The sequence below is a fragment of the Stigmatopora argus genome, chromosome 7 (assembly GCF_051989625.1).
Source record: "Stigmatopora argus isolate UIUO_Sarg chromosome 7, RoL_Sarg_1.0, whole genome shotgun sequence".
NCBI lineage: Eukaryota > Metazoa > Chordata > Actinopteri > Syngnathiformes > Syngnathidae > Stigmatopora > Stigmatopora argus.
In genome coordinates, this window is record NC_135393.1 from 19,527,707 (window position 1) to 19,541,968 (window position 14,262).

General features: G+C 40.0%; 2 protein-coding genes across 2 annotated transcripts in view; one reads left to right on the forward strand and one right to left on the reverse strand.

The window, feature by feature from the left end:
• The window catches only part of cep44 (centrosomal protein 44), a 47,718-nt gene extending 35,829 nt beyond the window's left edge, over positions 1-11,889 (reverse strand). The window contains exon 1 of the mRNA XM_077605618.1: positions 11,778-11,889. The gene's annotated coding sequence lies outside the window, so the exon portion shown is untranslated. The remainder of the gene's footprint in view (positions 1-11,777) is intronic.
• Positions 8,900-13,378, forward strand: hand2 (heart and neural crest derivatives expressed 2). Its single transcript, XM_077605620.1, has 2 exons — positions 8,900-9,974; positions 13,072-13,378. The coding sequence occupies exons 1-2, from the start codon at positions 9,270-9,272 to the stop codon at positions 13,198-13,200; spliced, it is 834 nt and encodes a 277-aa protein (XP_077461746.1). The 5' UTR covers positions 8,900-9,269; the 3' UTR covers positions 13,201-13,378.
• Positions 13,379-14,262: the final 884 nt, after the last annotated feature.

The window sequence follows — 14,262 nt, forward strand, 5'->3', positions numbered from 1 at the left end:
CCACGCCCACTGCTTCTGTAAGCATATTTTACATTAAATCCGGCAAACGTATGACTTTGTCGCTATTTTTGGTGATTTGTTTTAGAGTTATTTAGTTTGTGCCTGTTCTTTTGCTTTTTAAGGTTCCATATGGAATTTAGATGCATTACGTAGTTTCCGACACAGAATACCATATTTTCTCGCATATTGACCGCCTCCGCATATAAGACGGATCTTTAAAGATGCCTTAAAATCGTTGGATTTTACGTTTTCTCTTGTATAAATGAAATAAATGCCTGTATCGGCCGCATTGCCTTGCATTATGGCGTTACGTCTTTGCCAGTTTGCAGTTTCGTGCCTGTCAAGTCTAATTTGTGCGCATATAAGCCGTATTCTCGAATATAATGATTATACTGATAATATTTTTAAGTGACAAAAATGGCATATACACAAGAAAATACGCTACAGGACGCCATTTACATTTTGGGTGATGTTAAAAAATGATAGCCTTTCCACTTTTTTATGCACGTCACCACCACGGCATTCCCCCTCGAGTTATGCGTTGTGTCTAGCCGTTATTTTCTGTCTGCAGGCTACATGTTAATGATGAACGCTAACGAAGAGAAATGATCCCTTTAGCTTGAAGCGGTCTACGAGAGCAAGACAAAGCTGGAGACACTTGACATGGAGCTCGTCACTGTGTGTCAATGGCTCCTCAGTGACATTACGGCTCTTTGTCCACCCCGTAAGAGACCCAGTCGCTCATCGGCCAGGGTCTACGCACAATAGTCTGCAGTGTGCGGGTTGTGCGGGTTCCCTCGTATGTGTGTGTGTGGGTGGGTGGATAGCGTATGTGTGTCTGATGGTGGTCTGCCGATTCTTTCATGGCGCTAATGAGGTAAGCAACAACATGCCCCAAGCCATGCTGGAGACAGGACACGCACTCACAGTTCCAAAAGACACACACACCCCAACACACACACACATGCACACCCGCGCACACCCACACACAGTCACAGAAGCGAATCTAAAGATAGTCAGTACTTGAGTTGTCAAACTTCAGATGAATGAATGATAAGGTCAGCCCCGGGAGTCGACCCCGTCCGCTCAGACTGATGAACCAATGTTTACAGGGATTATTTACTGCTTGTCATTTTTATCATGTCGAGCATTATTTGCTGTAACTCATCAATAAATGAATTAGCGTATGGCATTTTAATGCTTATTGTTTATGGGGATGGTTACTTATCCTGAAAGTTGGTGACAGGTTTTTTGTTGCATTCGCATACAGTTGTACCTCTACTTATATTTATTTTTTAAATTAAACAACCCCCAAAACGCATCCTGTATCGTACCTATCCCAACACAGCCTGTACTTTATTTTGAAATTGACATGATAGAGTTGCTCTCCCCTCATTGGCCGGTTTTTCGTGTGCATTTAAAGCAACACGAATCCTTATTTTAAGTTTTGGACTCTAAACTGTATCGTACCTATCCCAATACATCCTGTACTGTATTTTGAAATTGACATGATAGAGTTGCTCTCCCCTCATTGGCCAGTTTTTCGTGTGCATTTAAAGCAACACGAATCCTTATTTTTAATTCTGGACCCTAAAAATGAGTTGTACGCTTATAATCCTGGGTTAATATTTTACAAGTCCACCCCCCCACTCACACACACATGGGATTGTGAGATCATTAGCATTTATTAGGAATGATGGGCTTGTCCAATGGCGCAAGGTCAGCCCATTAATTACATTGGACTTAAAATGAGACAGTAGAAGACACACAGGCCGAATACAGTAGGCCCATAGAGCGGAATTGAATAGACTAATGTGATTTTGATAATGACTGCACATCAAACATGTCAAATGACTCAACAGACCACCAAAGATGAGGGGGGCACGCAAGGGGTCTATGTCCGACTTGAAATCAACTTGAAAGGAAACGGGGGTTTTATGTCGCTACAGATGAAGGGAACTGTTTTTCACGTGTGGTTTAGATCGTCTTTTTGGGGTTTGGGGTTTGGGTTTTTTCAGTTCAAGACAGGACATTTCAAGAAATACAAAAAAGACATTAGATTACTTGCTGCAGTGGCAAGTAAATTCATACACAAAAATATTTCAACGAAAAGAAAATCGGATGCACTGGAGTATAAGTCGCACCCATTAAATTTGATAAATGACAATATATAAAAAGCACTAGAGCATAATCTAATGCATAATCCAGTGAGTGTAATTAATCTACACTAGTATTTACTTTTTTATGCCAAGCCACATATTTAAATCTCTTAATAAAAGTATTCCAGCATTTTCAAGTATCATTTAAGCCTTAATTGAAAAAAACAAGTCGTTTTAAGTCATATATTTTTTATTTTATGATTGAAGTATAATGTATCCTTGTTTTATCCATGTACATTGTAACCATTATATTTTTGTAACATTTTTTAATGTTCTTTTTCAAAAAGCTCCTATCTTTAAAAAAGGGTGTGCATAAAGTCTCTTTACCATTTCAAAAATGTATTAAAAACGTACATTTTCCCGTCTAGAGGATTATAATCTCTTAATATTTGTCACCGATGAATAAAAATATTTAAAAAAAAACAGAATTTGTAAATAACGTTTTGACAACACATCATTTCCCGAGTTTTTAGGACACGCCCACATTCATTTTTGGAATCACTGGCTTAAATAACGCAGAGCTTTTGGGGATTTTTTAGCTATCTTAAGTAACGTGTAAATATGAAGAGAAGCGGCATCCACAAAAAGGAAAAGGAACCAAAGTCATATTTGTAAAGGCTGAAGAACTACAGTAATAAATCAGAGTGTCAAGCTGTTTATTGAACAGACTGCCGCTGGAACAAGAATTATAAACAGCGCGTCTGGACCGCACATTAACCGCCAAGAAATAAATCAGCTCCAATCTCTTCTATTCCGTTCTTGCCTGTAAGTAGCCAATACACGGTGTTTGGATTTCCGCAAAACAATTTTGGCAGGAACAGACGGCGCATTATATTCCGTGTGGAAGTCCAAATAAAGCCACGGTCCACAACTAAGTGCTACGGACAACCGCGTGTCAATAAATATGTTATTAGCGGGTCGTTAAAGGAGGATCCGTGGCCGTGTTCACGTCTGTTGTTTGTTTTGTTGAAGTTTCATGACATTTTGGCGCATTTTGATGATGTAATTGTACACACGAGGCCCCGAACATGTACTTTTGTAATAGCTTATTGCTTTTTTTCCCACTTTTTACGGCCTCCAAAGTATTCAAACTGCTTCACAACATGGTTCAGTATCTTGGAAATGGTCTTGAGGGTGCCGGATCAAACAAACTCTTTTAGTTTGGGAGAATACTCTCTCTCTAAGATATGATGCCCCAATAATAGAGCGGATTAAACTAGTCAATCCTTCATTTTCTGAACTGCTTTTCCTTACAAGAGTCATGGGGGTGCTGGAGCCAATCCCAGCTAAGTATGGGTACACCCAGAATGGGTGACCAGCCAATCGCAGGGCACAAGGAGACAAAAGGACAACCAATCATAGCTAGGGTCAGGGAATTTAGTGTACAATTAGCTTAGCATGCACATTTTTGGGATGTAGGAGAAAAGCGTAGTACCCGGAGAAAACCCACGCAAGCCTGGGGACAACCATTCATGCTCAGACTTAGACACTTTACAGCAGGGGTGTCAGACTCGGGTTGGTTCGCGGGCCGCAATAACATCGATTTCATATGGGCCGGACCATTTTAGATATAATATTTAGATTATTTTTTTAAATAAATGGATTAAGAGAACTGGATTAAAAGCCCTGAATATTCCGTTTTTTATAGATCTAAAACAATGTTTATTTTAGCTTTTTAATATATTTTTAGAATTAACTAAAATATTTTAAAACTAAAAACACAGACAAAATGGATTAAAAAATGACAATTTTTGATTTAAAAGGGGGAAAATCAGGAAATGTAATATACATCTATACTCTTCATTTTAATTTGATCCTAAAACAAAAAGTCGGCACTCATGATTGACTTTCCCGCGTCACACGAAATGATGCGGCGGGCCAGATTTGGCCCCCGGGCCGCCACTTGGACACATGTGCTTTAGAGTGTTACTTGCTACTGTGACAATGAAATTTCCCGAATATGGGATGAATAAAGTTTTCTCATCTAATCTAACTCGCTAATTTAACTTGCAATACCAATTTCAACCACCACTAGCGCTAAATGCCACTTTGCATTTTCTCTATACAACTTTTTTTTACCTTTTAATCTGTTTTGCCGTTATTACCGAGTCCACCACCACAAATTTCTTGCTCTATTGCACCACCAATTTCCTCCACTTCCTATTTTTAACACCAAAAAGTCCAATTCCAGCCCCCGACATCTCGTCCGACTATTAACGAAGAAGTTAGCGCACATCACGTGACTCCTCCTTCCACCTTCCGAACTACCCCCCCCCCCCCCCAAAAAAACCAAGCCGCAATATCATTTAGCAAAGTTCATTTGATAAATATCCAACCCTCAGGTCAAACACACTCTCTCGTTTCCAAAATGTAAACACTCTTTTTAAGTTGAGCCACTGAAAGAGAAAGTTTGTTGATAGAGATAACTTGTAATCTCCACACGAGGGACAATTTGTCAGAGCCGTTGCATGTCTCAAAGTATGATTCACCTATTAGCTTTTCAAGATGCGGTTAACGGAATGACGCCGGCTTTGGCCTTCGGTGATGGGGCCGCTTTGAATATCTTTTGGTGGGGCCCAAAAATCTGTCTTGGCGCCTCCGTACGTACACACACCTCGCCGTGTAAGTGGCGAGCTCCGAGTTTATACTGTAAACGCTGCCATATGGACATCAGGAAACGTACAGATGACCTACTACAGCACACACACACACACACACAGATTGAGCGGTGTTAAGTGTTAAGGATGGATAGACGACTAAATTCTTTTGCCTCAAATGAAAAAAGAACGATGGCAAATCCAGATTTTGTGTTGTAGCTGGAATGTACGTTGTTTTTTTGTTGAAATATAGGCTTATGGAAGCTATAAACATAGTTTGGACTACTCCTTAATGATCTCATAATTGCCTACACACACACACACACGGCTGATGCGATCCATTAATCATGATGCCGTCCGTCCGGCTTTTTCCGTAACCGTGGCGGCTTACGACTAGAGGGATTTCTCCGCTTTCGATATTTCACGCTGGTAATGATGATGAATTGAATCCATTTGAGTTGCTGATGAAAAGTTTGGCGCTGGCCAATCGGGTATTCCGGCATTGGTTTTCTGAAAAGACGGAGCGAGGCGGACTTTTTCCACTTTGAATGTAAACGGCAAAACTGTGTTTTGACACTATGATCATACCGCACATGACTTACTTCTTAACGAGTTGGTCATCGGCCTGCAAGACGATACTAAAAACCATTGAAAGCGTTTATAAGCAAGCTCTGAAAGTATTGGTCAGAAAGCCCAAAAACACATGACCACTGTCAGATATTAAAAAAAACAAAAACGCATGAACTGGGACGATACTGTTAAATATGCAGATGCCACCTTAGTTTGCAAAATCTAGCTCCTCCTCCACTGCAAGATTTGCAACCAAAAAATTCCAACAGATGAACAAGGGCTGGCTCTAGAGGCGACTGTGTAATTCCCTTCAAAAAGAGTGCTAAATTAGCCTTCTCTCTTCATACTTGGAACTCAATAGCAATTAGCATACGTCAACTCCCCTCTCCAAACCTCTTGGCCAATCATCTTAGAGCATGATTGTTAGACCAACAAATTGCCATCACAATGCTGTCTAAAAAGTGCTACTTATGTGTGTGTATGTGGTCAGTGTTTACCTTCAACCTGCACAACTAAAGATGAAAATTAGCCCTCCGCTACAATTTTACATGTTTACATATATATGCTCGTTAACACGAATATGAACTCCATGTTTTTAACGTTAAAAAAATAATTCATCAGAATATAACAGTGTCATGTACGTTTTTACTTTTGCAGATCACTAGTAACAATAAAATAATAGGTTACATTCTCATACCTGTCAACCTCGGCTAATTACTCCCCTTATTAATGATTGCAATTCCTTTTATTAAGCGATGATAAACTTTACAAATGCAACGGGGACATATTTACTCAAACAGGGCGCACTTAAAAGTCCAAAATTTTCCCCCGAAGTGGACGGGGTGCCTAATCAGTCGGTGCGCCTTGTATATGGACTAAAATCAAGATTCTGTATATTTAGCTGTATGACGCTGACAGCTTGACTGTCTTGGTACATTGCTTGCTGACATGCTATATTTATATAGTGAAAATGTTAATGGCATGACAACATTAGCAATCGACGATGACGTTTTCGTCTGCTAACATCCGGATTAGAGCCTAAATGGGCAAAACAACATCGGTTTTATGAAAAACGTACTTCAAAAAAATCCCGTACAAAAGTTGTTATACGGCCTTCACAATTAAACGTATAAAATACGGGAAAAACGTACAAGTTGCCAGGTATGGCGATAACAGCCAGAGTAGTCTGTTACGCGTCATGATGTTAATACCAAATATTTGCTTTGTTATATCACATTATTATGAGCTTGCTACTGCGGAGGCCACGTACTGTTGCGTAACGCTAATTCGCGTTGATAAATAGTTACGCATTTCCTCATTTGTAGCTACAATTTGGCTTTACGGAGGATACCGGAATTGAATCCAGACACCAGTGGACTTTACCGGGCCGAAACTTCCGTTGCGGCGGAATGTACCTGTACGTCATCCCGCCGCCCGTACACACACGTACTCGCGTACGTATGTACGTACGTACGTACGTACACACCCGGGGAAAAGCTAACTTTGGCTGGCTTTTGCTCCCGCGTACGCACATCGAGGGACTCCGGCGGGGTTTATTTATACAGAGAAAGAATGGCGGAGATCAGAGGACAGGGCGGGCATATGGGGGAGATCATCTACGTCAAAGAAAGGGGGGAGACAGAGGGGGAGAGAAAGAGAGAGAGCGAGAGAGCGAGAGATCAGGAGTCTGACCGACTGACCTACAGTCTAATTATATATCATTATCAGGAGACACAAACTGATGTAAATTACTGCAATGGGCTCCCATTCACATAGATGGATTACACAGAGCAGGCTGACATGCACGTAAACACACACTTGCACACACACACACACACACACACACACACACACACACACACACACACTCGCCGCCACTCCCCATTCAACACTTGAACAAATATAAATCATTGGCCTTCCTCGCAAAGAATTCCGACTCCTCTTTTTTTGGCATAAGCATGTTTGCATGATACGGGGAGGATTAATACCGTCACTCAAAAAACACGTAAAGTTATCATCAACAGATAGCAACTGAAAAATAGCCATTTTTTTAACACGGCCTTACCGTAATGCCATTTTTTTTTTCATGTAAATCTCACCTATCATCATTTTAGTGTTGACTAATAGTTAAGAATTCAACTAAAAAACAGCACAACTGGTCCATCTTGTTCTAGCAGAAGCTAAAATATGTATTTTAAATTCAACAGGGCTGTACATAATTTCATTCCAAATCATAAAATGACACTGAAATTGAATTTGCTTTTTGAAATTTAAATGGTTTTATGACAAAGCCCCTGATTTATTTTAGTATGGATTTTGGTTTACATAATTAAGATTTAACTGTACAAAGTCGATGTTTTCTTTATTTTGTGTAGTTTGTATTGCGAAGACAGTAAATTAAAATGAAAAAAAAATGCATTTATGGCTGAGAGGTGAAATAAATTCTAGAGATTGGGTGTCAACTATATGACACAAATATTGACCAAACTATTTTTTTGTCTAATTAAGAGGACACAAATATTTAAATTGAGTCTCAAGGCAGAGCATTGAAATTAATTGTATTCATTTTAATACGTTTTATGACAAAAACGGGATTGCAGGATTAGTATAAGGTTACAAGGCCTCGTGATTGGACAGTTATTTTGAAAATGTGGAAATATAAATTGGAAAAAAACTCATTTATAAAACAATTTATTTTATATGTGCCATTACGTTTGCATGCCATTTTGTATTGATAATTTATGTGTTTAATGGACAGATTCCCACATGCATAAAAATATACAAATGCAAAAGGTTCTTTGAAATTCTCCTAAAAACACTTCTTCATTTTAGTCCCTTTTTACCTTCATGTTTTATGTATAAGAATCTTTTTATACCTATTTATTCTGTCTACACATTATGAGGAAGCTTTAGTACTTGTATAATGACAGTAAAAATCCTTAGCTAAAAGCAAATTTCTTTTTGTATCATAAAAATGTTGATTTTAATGAGGTCCTATAATACTGAAAATATGTGTTTTGCTATGAAACGAGAAGAACTGATGATCCACAACCGAACCAAATCCCACCACTAACCATATTTACATACAAAAAATGTATATTTGCTAAAAACACACGCAATTTGATCTTCCCTCGCCATTTTTATGACCAGAATTCCAAGTAAAAATGCACTTTTGCATTGAAATAATCTATAATAAACACTTTCCACAAGACCTCGCCGACAATCCGACCACATGACGCCTGTAAAAATTATGTACAAATTCCAACGCCGAGAACATCGTATTTAGTGACTGACGAGCGACCCAGCAGAATTACAGAATTACACGTCCACGTGCACGCGCGCGCGTGCGTGCCAGAGGACCTACTTAGCAGGCCCATTGACATTAAAGAGAAGTAAACAGACCTTGCAGTTGTTGCTTGGCCATTGGTCTACACTACAGAGTCCTGAAAAACATGTCTCCTCCCACCCCTAAACCAGTGACGTCACCATCGTCTCTCTCTCTCTCTTTCTCACTCTCTCTATCTCTCCCCCTTTTTGCTCTCACCCCTTTTCTCCCAGTAAACTCAAGCCAGTAGCGTTGAGCCGGTTGCCGGCAGAGACCGAGAACCGAGACGGACCCCCGACGGTGCGATGAAGTGGAAAAACAAACGAAAAAACTAAAAAAAGAAGAAGAAGAGGAGCGCGTCCTCGTCTTGGGATTCGATTATTTGGATTCCGAGACCATGTCGTCCAAACGGGAATCCTGAGAAAGACGATTGGAGGTCTGGCGAGACCGAGCGCCTCTCACGCTTTGGGCCCGGCGTCCGCCGCTTTTCGATCGGCGATGCGGAGATCATTCAACCGTCAGATTATCGATCTCGGACAATCGTGAAGCGGCGATCGAGCGACCTGCTGCGCGCTCCTGAGAGCCCGGGCGCGTGCCCGTGCGCCTCCAGCCGTCACCATGAGTCTGGTATCGAGCTTTCCTCACCATCCGGTCGTCCCCCACCACCATCGCCACCACCCCCACCATCACCACCACCACGACGGGCCCCACTACTCACTGCACGCGGCCGCGACCGGCCGCTGTCACGAGGAAAGCGGGGGCGCGCCCCCTTATTTCACCAGCTGGCTCATCAGCCACGCGGACATGTCGCCCACCGAGTACGGCCTAGCACCGGGCTACAGTCCCGATTACCATGGCAACGGGAGTCCCGGGAACGTGGGGTCCCTGGACCCCCCTCCGCACCACCATCATCATCACCCCCACTTCGGACCGGGTGCGCTCGTTCCCGGCGGCGGCGGTGGAGCGATCTCCGTCAACGGAGCTCAGGTTGGGGGTCTACACCACGCGCAACACCCGCAACACCCTGCGCACCCGGCGCACGCGCATCACCCCCGGACGGTGAAGCGAAGACCGACGGCCAATCGCAAGGAGAGGCGGCGGACGCAGAGCATCAACTCGGCGTTCGCCGAACTCCGCGAGTGTATCCCCAACGTGCCGGCCGACACCAAGCTGTCCAAGATCAAGACTTTGCGGCTGGCCACCAGCTACATCTCCTACCTGATGGACATCCTGGACAAGGACGGCCAGCACGGAGACACGCAGGCCTTCAAGGCCGAGTTGAAGAAGTCCGAGGTTCGGGAGGAGCGGAGGAAGAAGGACGCGGTAAGACCAAGCGACACCATTAAAAAAAGGAAAATACATAACCTAAAGACCGTGCAGGCCTGGCCTAGAATATTTCCACTTTCACCTAAAATAATAAAAAATCTCCCGCAATCCCTCCATCCTAAAAAACGCCCAAACCGAACTATACACACACACAGCAATAATATGACATGATAATAAAAACGTCTCGTAAATTATTGGAAAAAAATGTGTGGAAGTAATACTAAACCTTCCAAACTATTGTATAAAGTCAGCAAAAAAGACTACAATATTCTGTTGACTTAAACAAGACGTTTCCTATAATCATTTATAGCAATTCACGTATATACACTGTATATGTAATATCCATAAATTGGGGTTGAGTCTATATAAATCGTTTTAATTTAATTGAATTGAATCTTTTTTATTGTCATGATACAAGTGTAATGATATTTAAAGCTGCACAAAGCGACAAATAAATCATCAAGAAATAATCAATTTTGACTTATTTATACGTGGATTTTATGGCAAAGCTTTAAATCTCATTGTGCTTGCATAATGACATTTAATTCAATTAAACACATCTGATTTTAGAGCTAAAAAAATTGAGGGCCTATATTTATATTAGTATCAAGTTTATGTACACACACACACACACACACACACACATCACCGACACACAAAAATATCCATATTGTGCCTTTTTGTGCACGCTGCAGCACGTTTATAATTCTTAAACGTAATCAGTAAATAGTCTTTAGCTATAGAAATACGGCACAACAACTACATATAAAAATAAGTATTTTTTCTACAGGAGAAAAACCGAAATTGGAATATTGTCAGCGAAAAAATCGGAATAAAACGAGATTAAAATCGATCTGTTACGATTAAAATCGAAATGTGGCGAATATTAAATGAGGGATTGCGTTATTGCAAGATTCAAATCGTTATATTAGGAGATTAAAGTCATTTTGTATCTTATTTTGATGTCACGTGAACCGGAAGTCGTTTGCTTCTACGGGTTTCATTATTGTTGACGTTGAGCGAGCGTGACGTACAAAACTACTCTTTATGTAATATTGGGATATTCAAGTCATAGTTTGAGTAAAAAAGGGCGTAATGTTAAAAGATTTGAGTCGTTTTGGTTGTTTTTTTTTAGGTTACGTGAAACGGAAGTGTTTTGGTTTGAAGGGCTTCAACTGTTGGCGACGTAAAGTCTGTCATCACAACATTGCTTTTCGCGTAAAATATTATCATATTTAAGTAATATTTGGAAGCAAAATGCTTAAAATTATAATGTTGGAAAACGTTACATGACTTATTTCTACATCAAGTTGTTCGGGGTCCAAATACGTCATCTTTAGGGGACATTAGCTCGGTGTGAAAAATATGATTTTTAGAACCATTTTGGGGACTTTATTGATAAAATATTTACGATTGCGACTTGATATTGTTAACATAGTTTTAAATGAGAAGATTTTTAGATGGTGGTGTGTTTTGATATTAGTTTTCAGTGCAAAACGTGTCTCACACACTCTCACACACACACACACACAACACTTCTACTTTCTTTCGTTCCACGAGTGCATCATAACACGCCGTTTATGAAAAATAAATATCATAAGTGACATTGTAAATGAGGCATCGGCGTTATGGCAGTACTCGAATGTTAATTTTGTTTCTTAAAGGTGAGGAAAGACGACAGAAAAATGCACACTAAACAACGAACACAACGACAAACGTCATTAATTGACGATTTACTCGACGCTGTGCAATTAATAAGTTTCATTTAAGTCAGGAAAAAAAGTCAAAATTTGGACTCACCGATAGAAGGACGTTGCAGAATGTTCCTTTTAAATTCCACGAGATATTTGTATTTTGTAGAGCTGCTGCTCTGCAGGCAAATGCGTTGTTTTCGTGACATAATCATGTCAAAATGATTCCTGGTGTGGAGGGTAAACAAAAAAAATACGTCACAAGTTGACTCGAATGAACAAGCAAATGCTAGTATTAGAAAGTAGTATTTCTTGGGTGAAATTAGAAAATTAAATTAAAATTAAATAAATAGCACGTCACTTTTGCTTGCGTCTTAAATTGACATGCGTGAGAAGATAAAAAAAAAATACATGGCAGAACTTTAGATTTGCATTTTTTACGTGGATTTGAGTAAAAAGCAACAATTTCCCAACTCTTAAATTTAAGCAAAATGACACTTTGAACCAGAAAGGACGTGCTTACAGAATCTAGAGAATTATGAGTGTCATAACTAACGATGTAATATTAAAAAGAAACCTTTTTAAATGGGCTTGAATTTGTTTTGAAATCATTGTTGCAAACCTCTTTTTTATGATAACAATAAATGCTTCAATGTCTGCCTGTATTTTCAAATTATTAGGGAATATAAAAGTTAATTTAATGAAATGCTGCTGCTTAAAAAATGAATTTGCATATGCATATGACGTCGGCCAGAAATAGTTTTTTCCATAGAAAAAAATGGGGAAATGCAAGTTCATTTTGGGGTCATCTTTTTTGTGGTATTATATATTTCATAAAATTAACAAACAGAAAAAAAATTGGATCCTCTCGTCATTATTTATGATGAAGTTTACTGATAAAGTTGTATAATTGATAAACTGATGAATAGGTTAGATAGAAGATAAGGAAAAATATTGATATTGGATGTTTCTATACAGGCTTTGAATTAGGGCAGCTAAATTAATTTCCTTTTTGGTGGTTAATATAGCATTTGACTATTTAGGCAAGCAAAACATAGACAGGGAAAGCAGTGAAAAAAAGAAAAAGAAAAAAACAGACTCCAGCTTTGTTTTCTGCTTAAATATATATGTGTCAAAGAGGATTGATGTGTCAAAGATGACCCCCAAAAAAACCTTACAAACACCGTACGAGTCGTACGGTGTTTGTAAGGTTTTTTGGGGGTTTGTAAGGGGAATCATAATCATTTATAAGGGCAGTTATCGGCAGAGGTTGACAGGTATGCATTTCCACTCACCTTGCGTGTAAGTGACACTTACATTTTTGCCTCCAATCCAAAACTGGATCTCAAAAACCATCATTTGGATTGGAATTTCAGCTCATTTTCAATGCCGCTCTCCCGCAGGTGGACCCCCCCAAGATGGCGTCGACGTCCTCGTGCTTGTCGTCGTCCTCGTCCTCGCTGGGGGACAAAAAGACCAAAGGGCGGACGGGGTGGCCCCAGCACGTCTGGGCTCTGGAACTCAAACAGTAGACTCCATCCCTCAGGTGGACCCCGTTAAAAATATGGGGTTGCCAAACCCCCCTACCAAGGAAGGGACCCGGTTAAAAACCCTTGATCGGCGAGGCACACTTTCCTGCTGTTTGCTATCTGTATATTTTTGGACATCCCAAACTAGCTAGCATCCTTCTTAGCTCGACGGTCAGCCCCCACGAGAAACGGAAGCCCCCCCCCCCCACCACTTTGAAGGTGAACTCTTATTTAACTCGATCTAATGTGCAATTGCAACCGGGCCGTTCGGACACGCCGGACTCGGATTGGTGGTCGTTTATACGCCGCCGGGTGTTTGCGAAGTGGTCTCGTTCGTCTACCTGCGATGATTCTCTTGTCTTTTTTTTTTTGGTTCTGGTTCTCATGGAACGGGTGGTGTGGAAATGTTGTGACATCACTGTGATGACAAAAAAGTGGCCGTGTTGTGGAAAAAACAAAACAAAAAAAAAGTAAAAAAATAAATGTGGTGGCGGTTGATGTACTGCTAAATATAGGCTGTAATCTGTGTTATGAAATTGAATAAACCGCCACATGACGACATTGGGAAGTGATGCAAAGTGACTATTAAAAGCAATATTTATACATATATGCTATTTTAAACAATAGTTATTTTAAAAAAAATAACACCCTTATCAAATACAATAATTCAGATATTTGACATTTATTGAGGAGACAATACATATTAATGAACATATACATGTAAGATTAGATTCCCATCTTTAGTAAATATGAATATATTACAGTCATGTTTTGGTGCTCGAGGTCTACTGGAATAGAATTTTTTGCAACCTTATTTAGAAAAAAAATATATAGTACCTTGAGATATTAGATTAATGTGTTCTGGAACCGAGCTCGTGTGTCAATTCACTCGTATCTCAAATCCATTTTCCCCAAATAAAATAACTAAATAGAAATTAATCCATTCCCACCCTCTGAATAAAACACCAAAAAAGGATATTAGAATAAAAAAATATTTTTTTAAATTGTTCTAAATCACTCAGCTATGCTCAAGTAACAAATAGCTATAAAGTGGTTATGATCTGG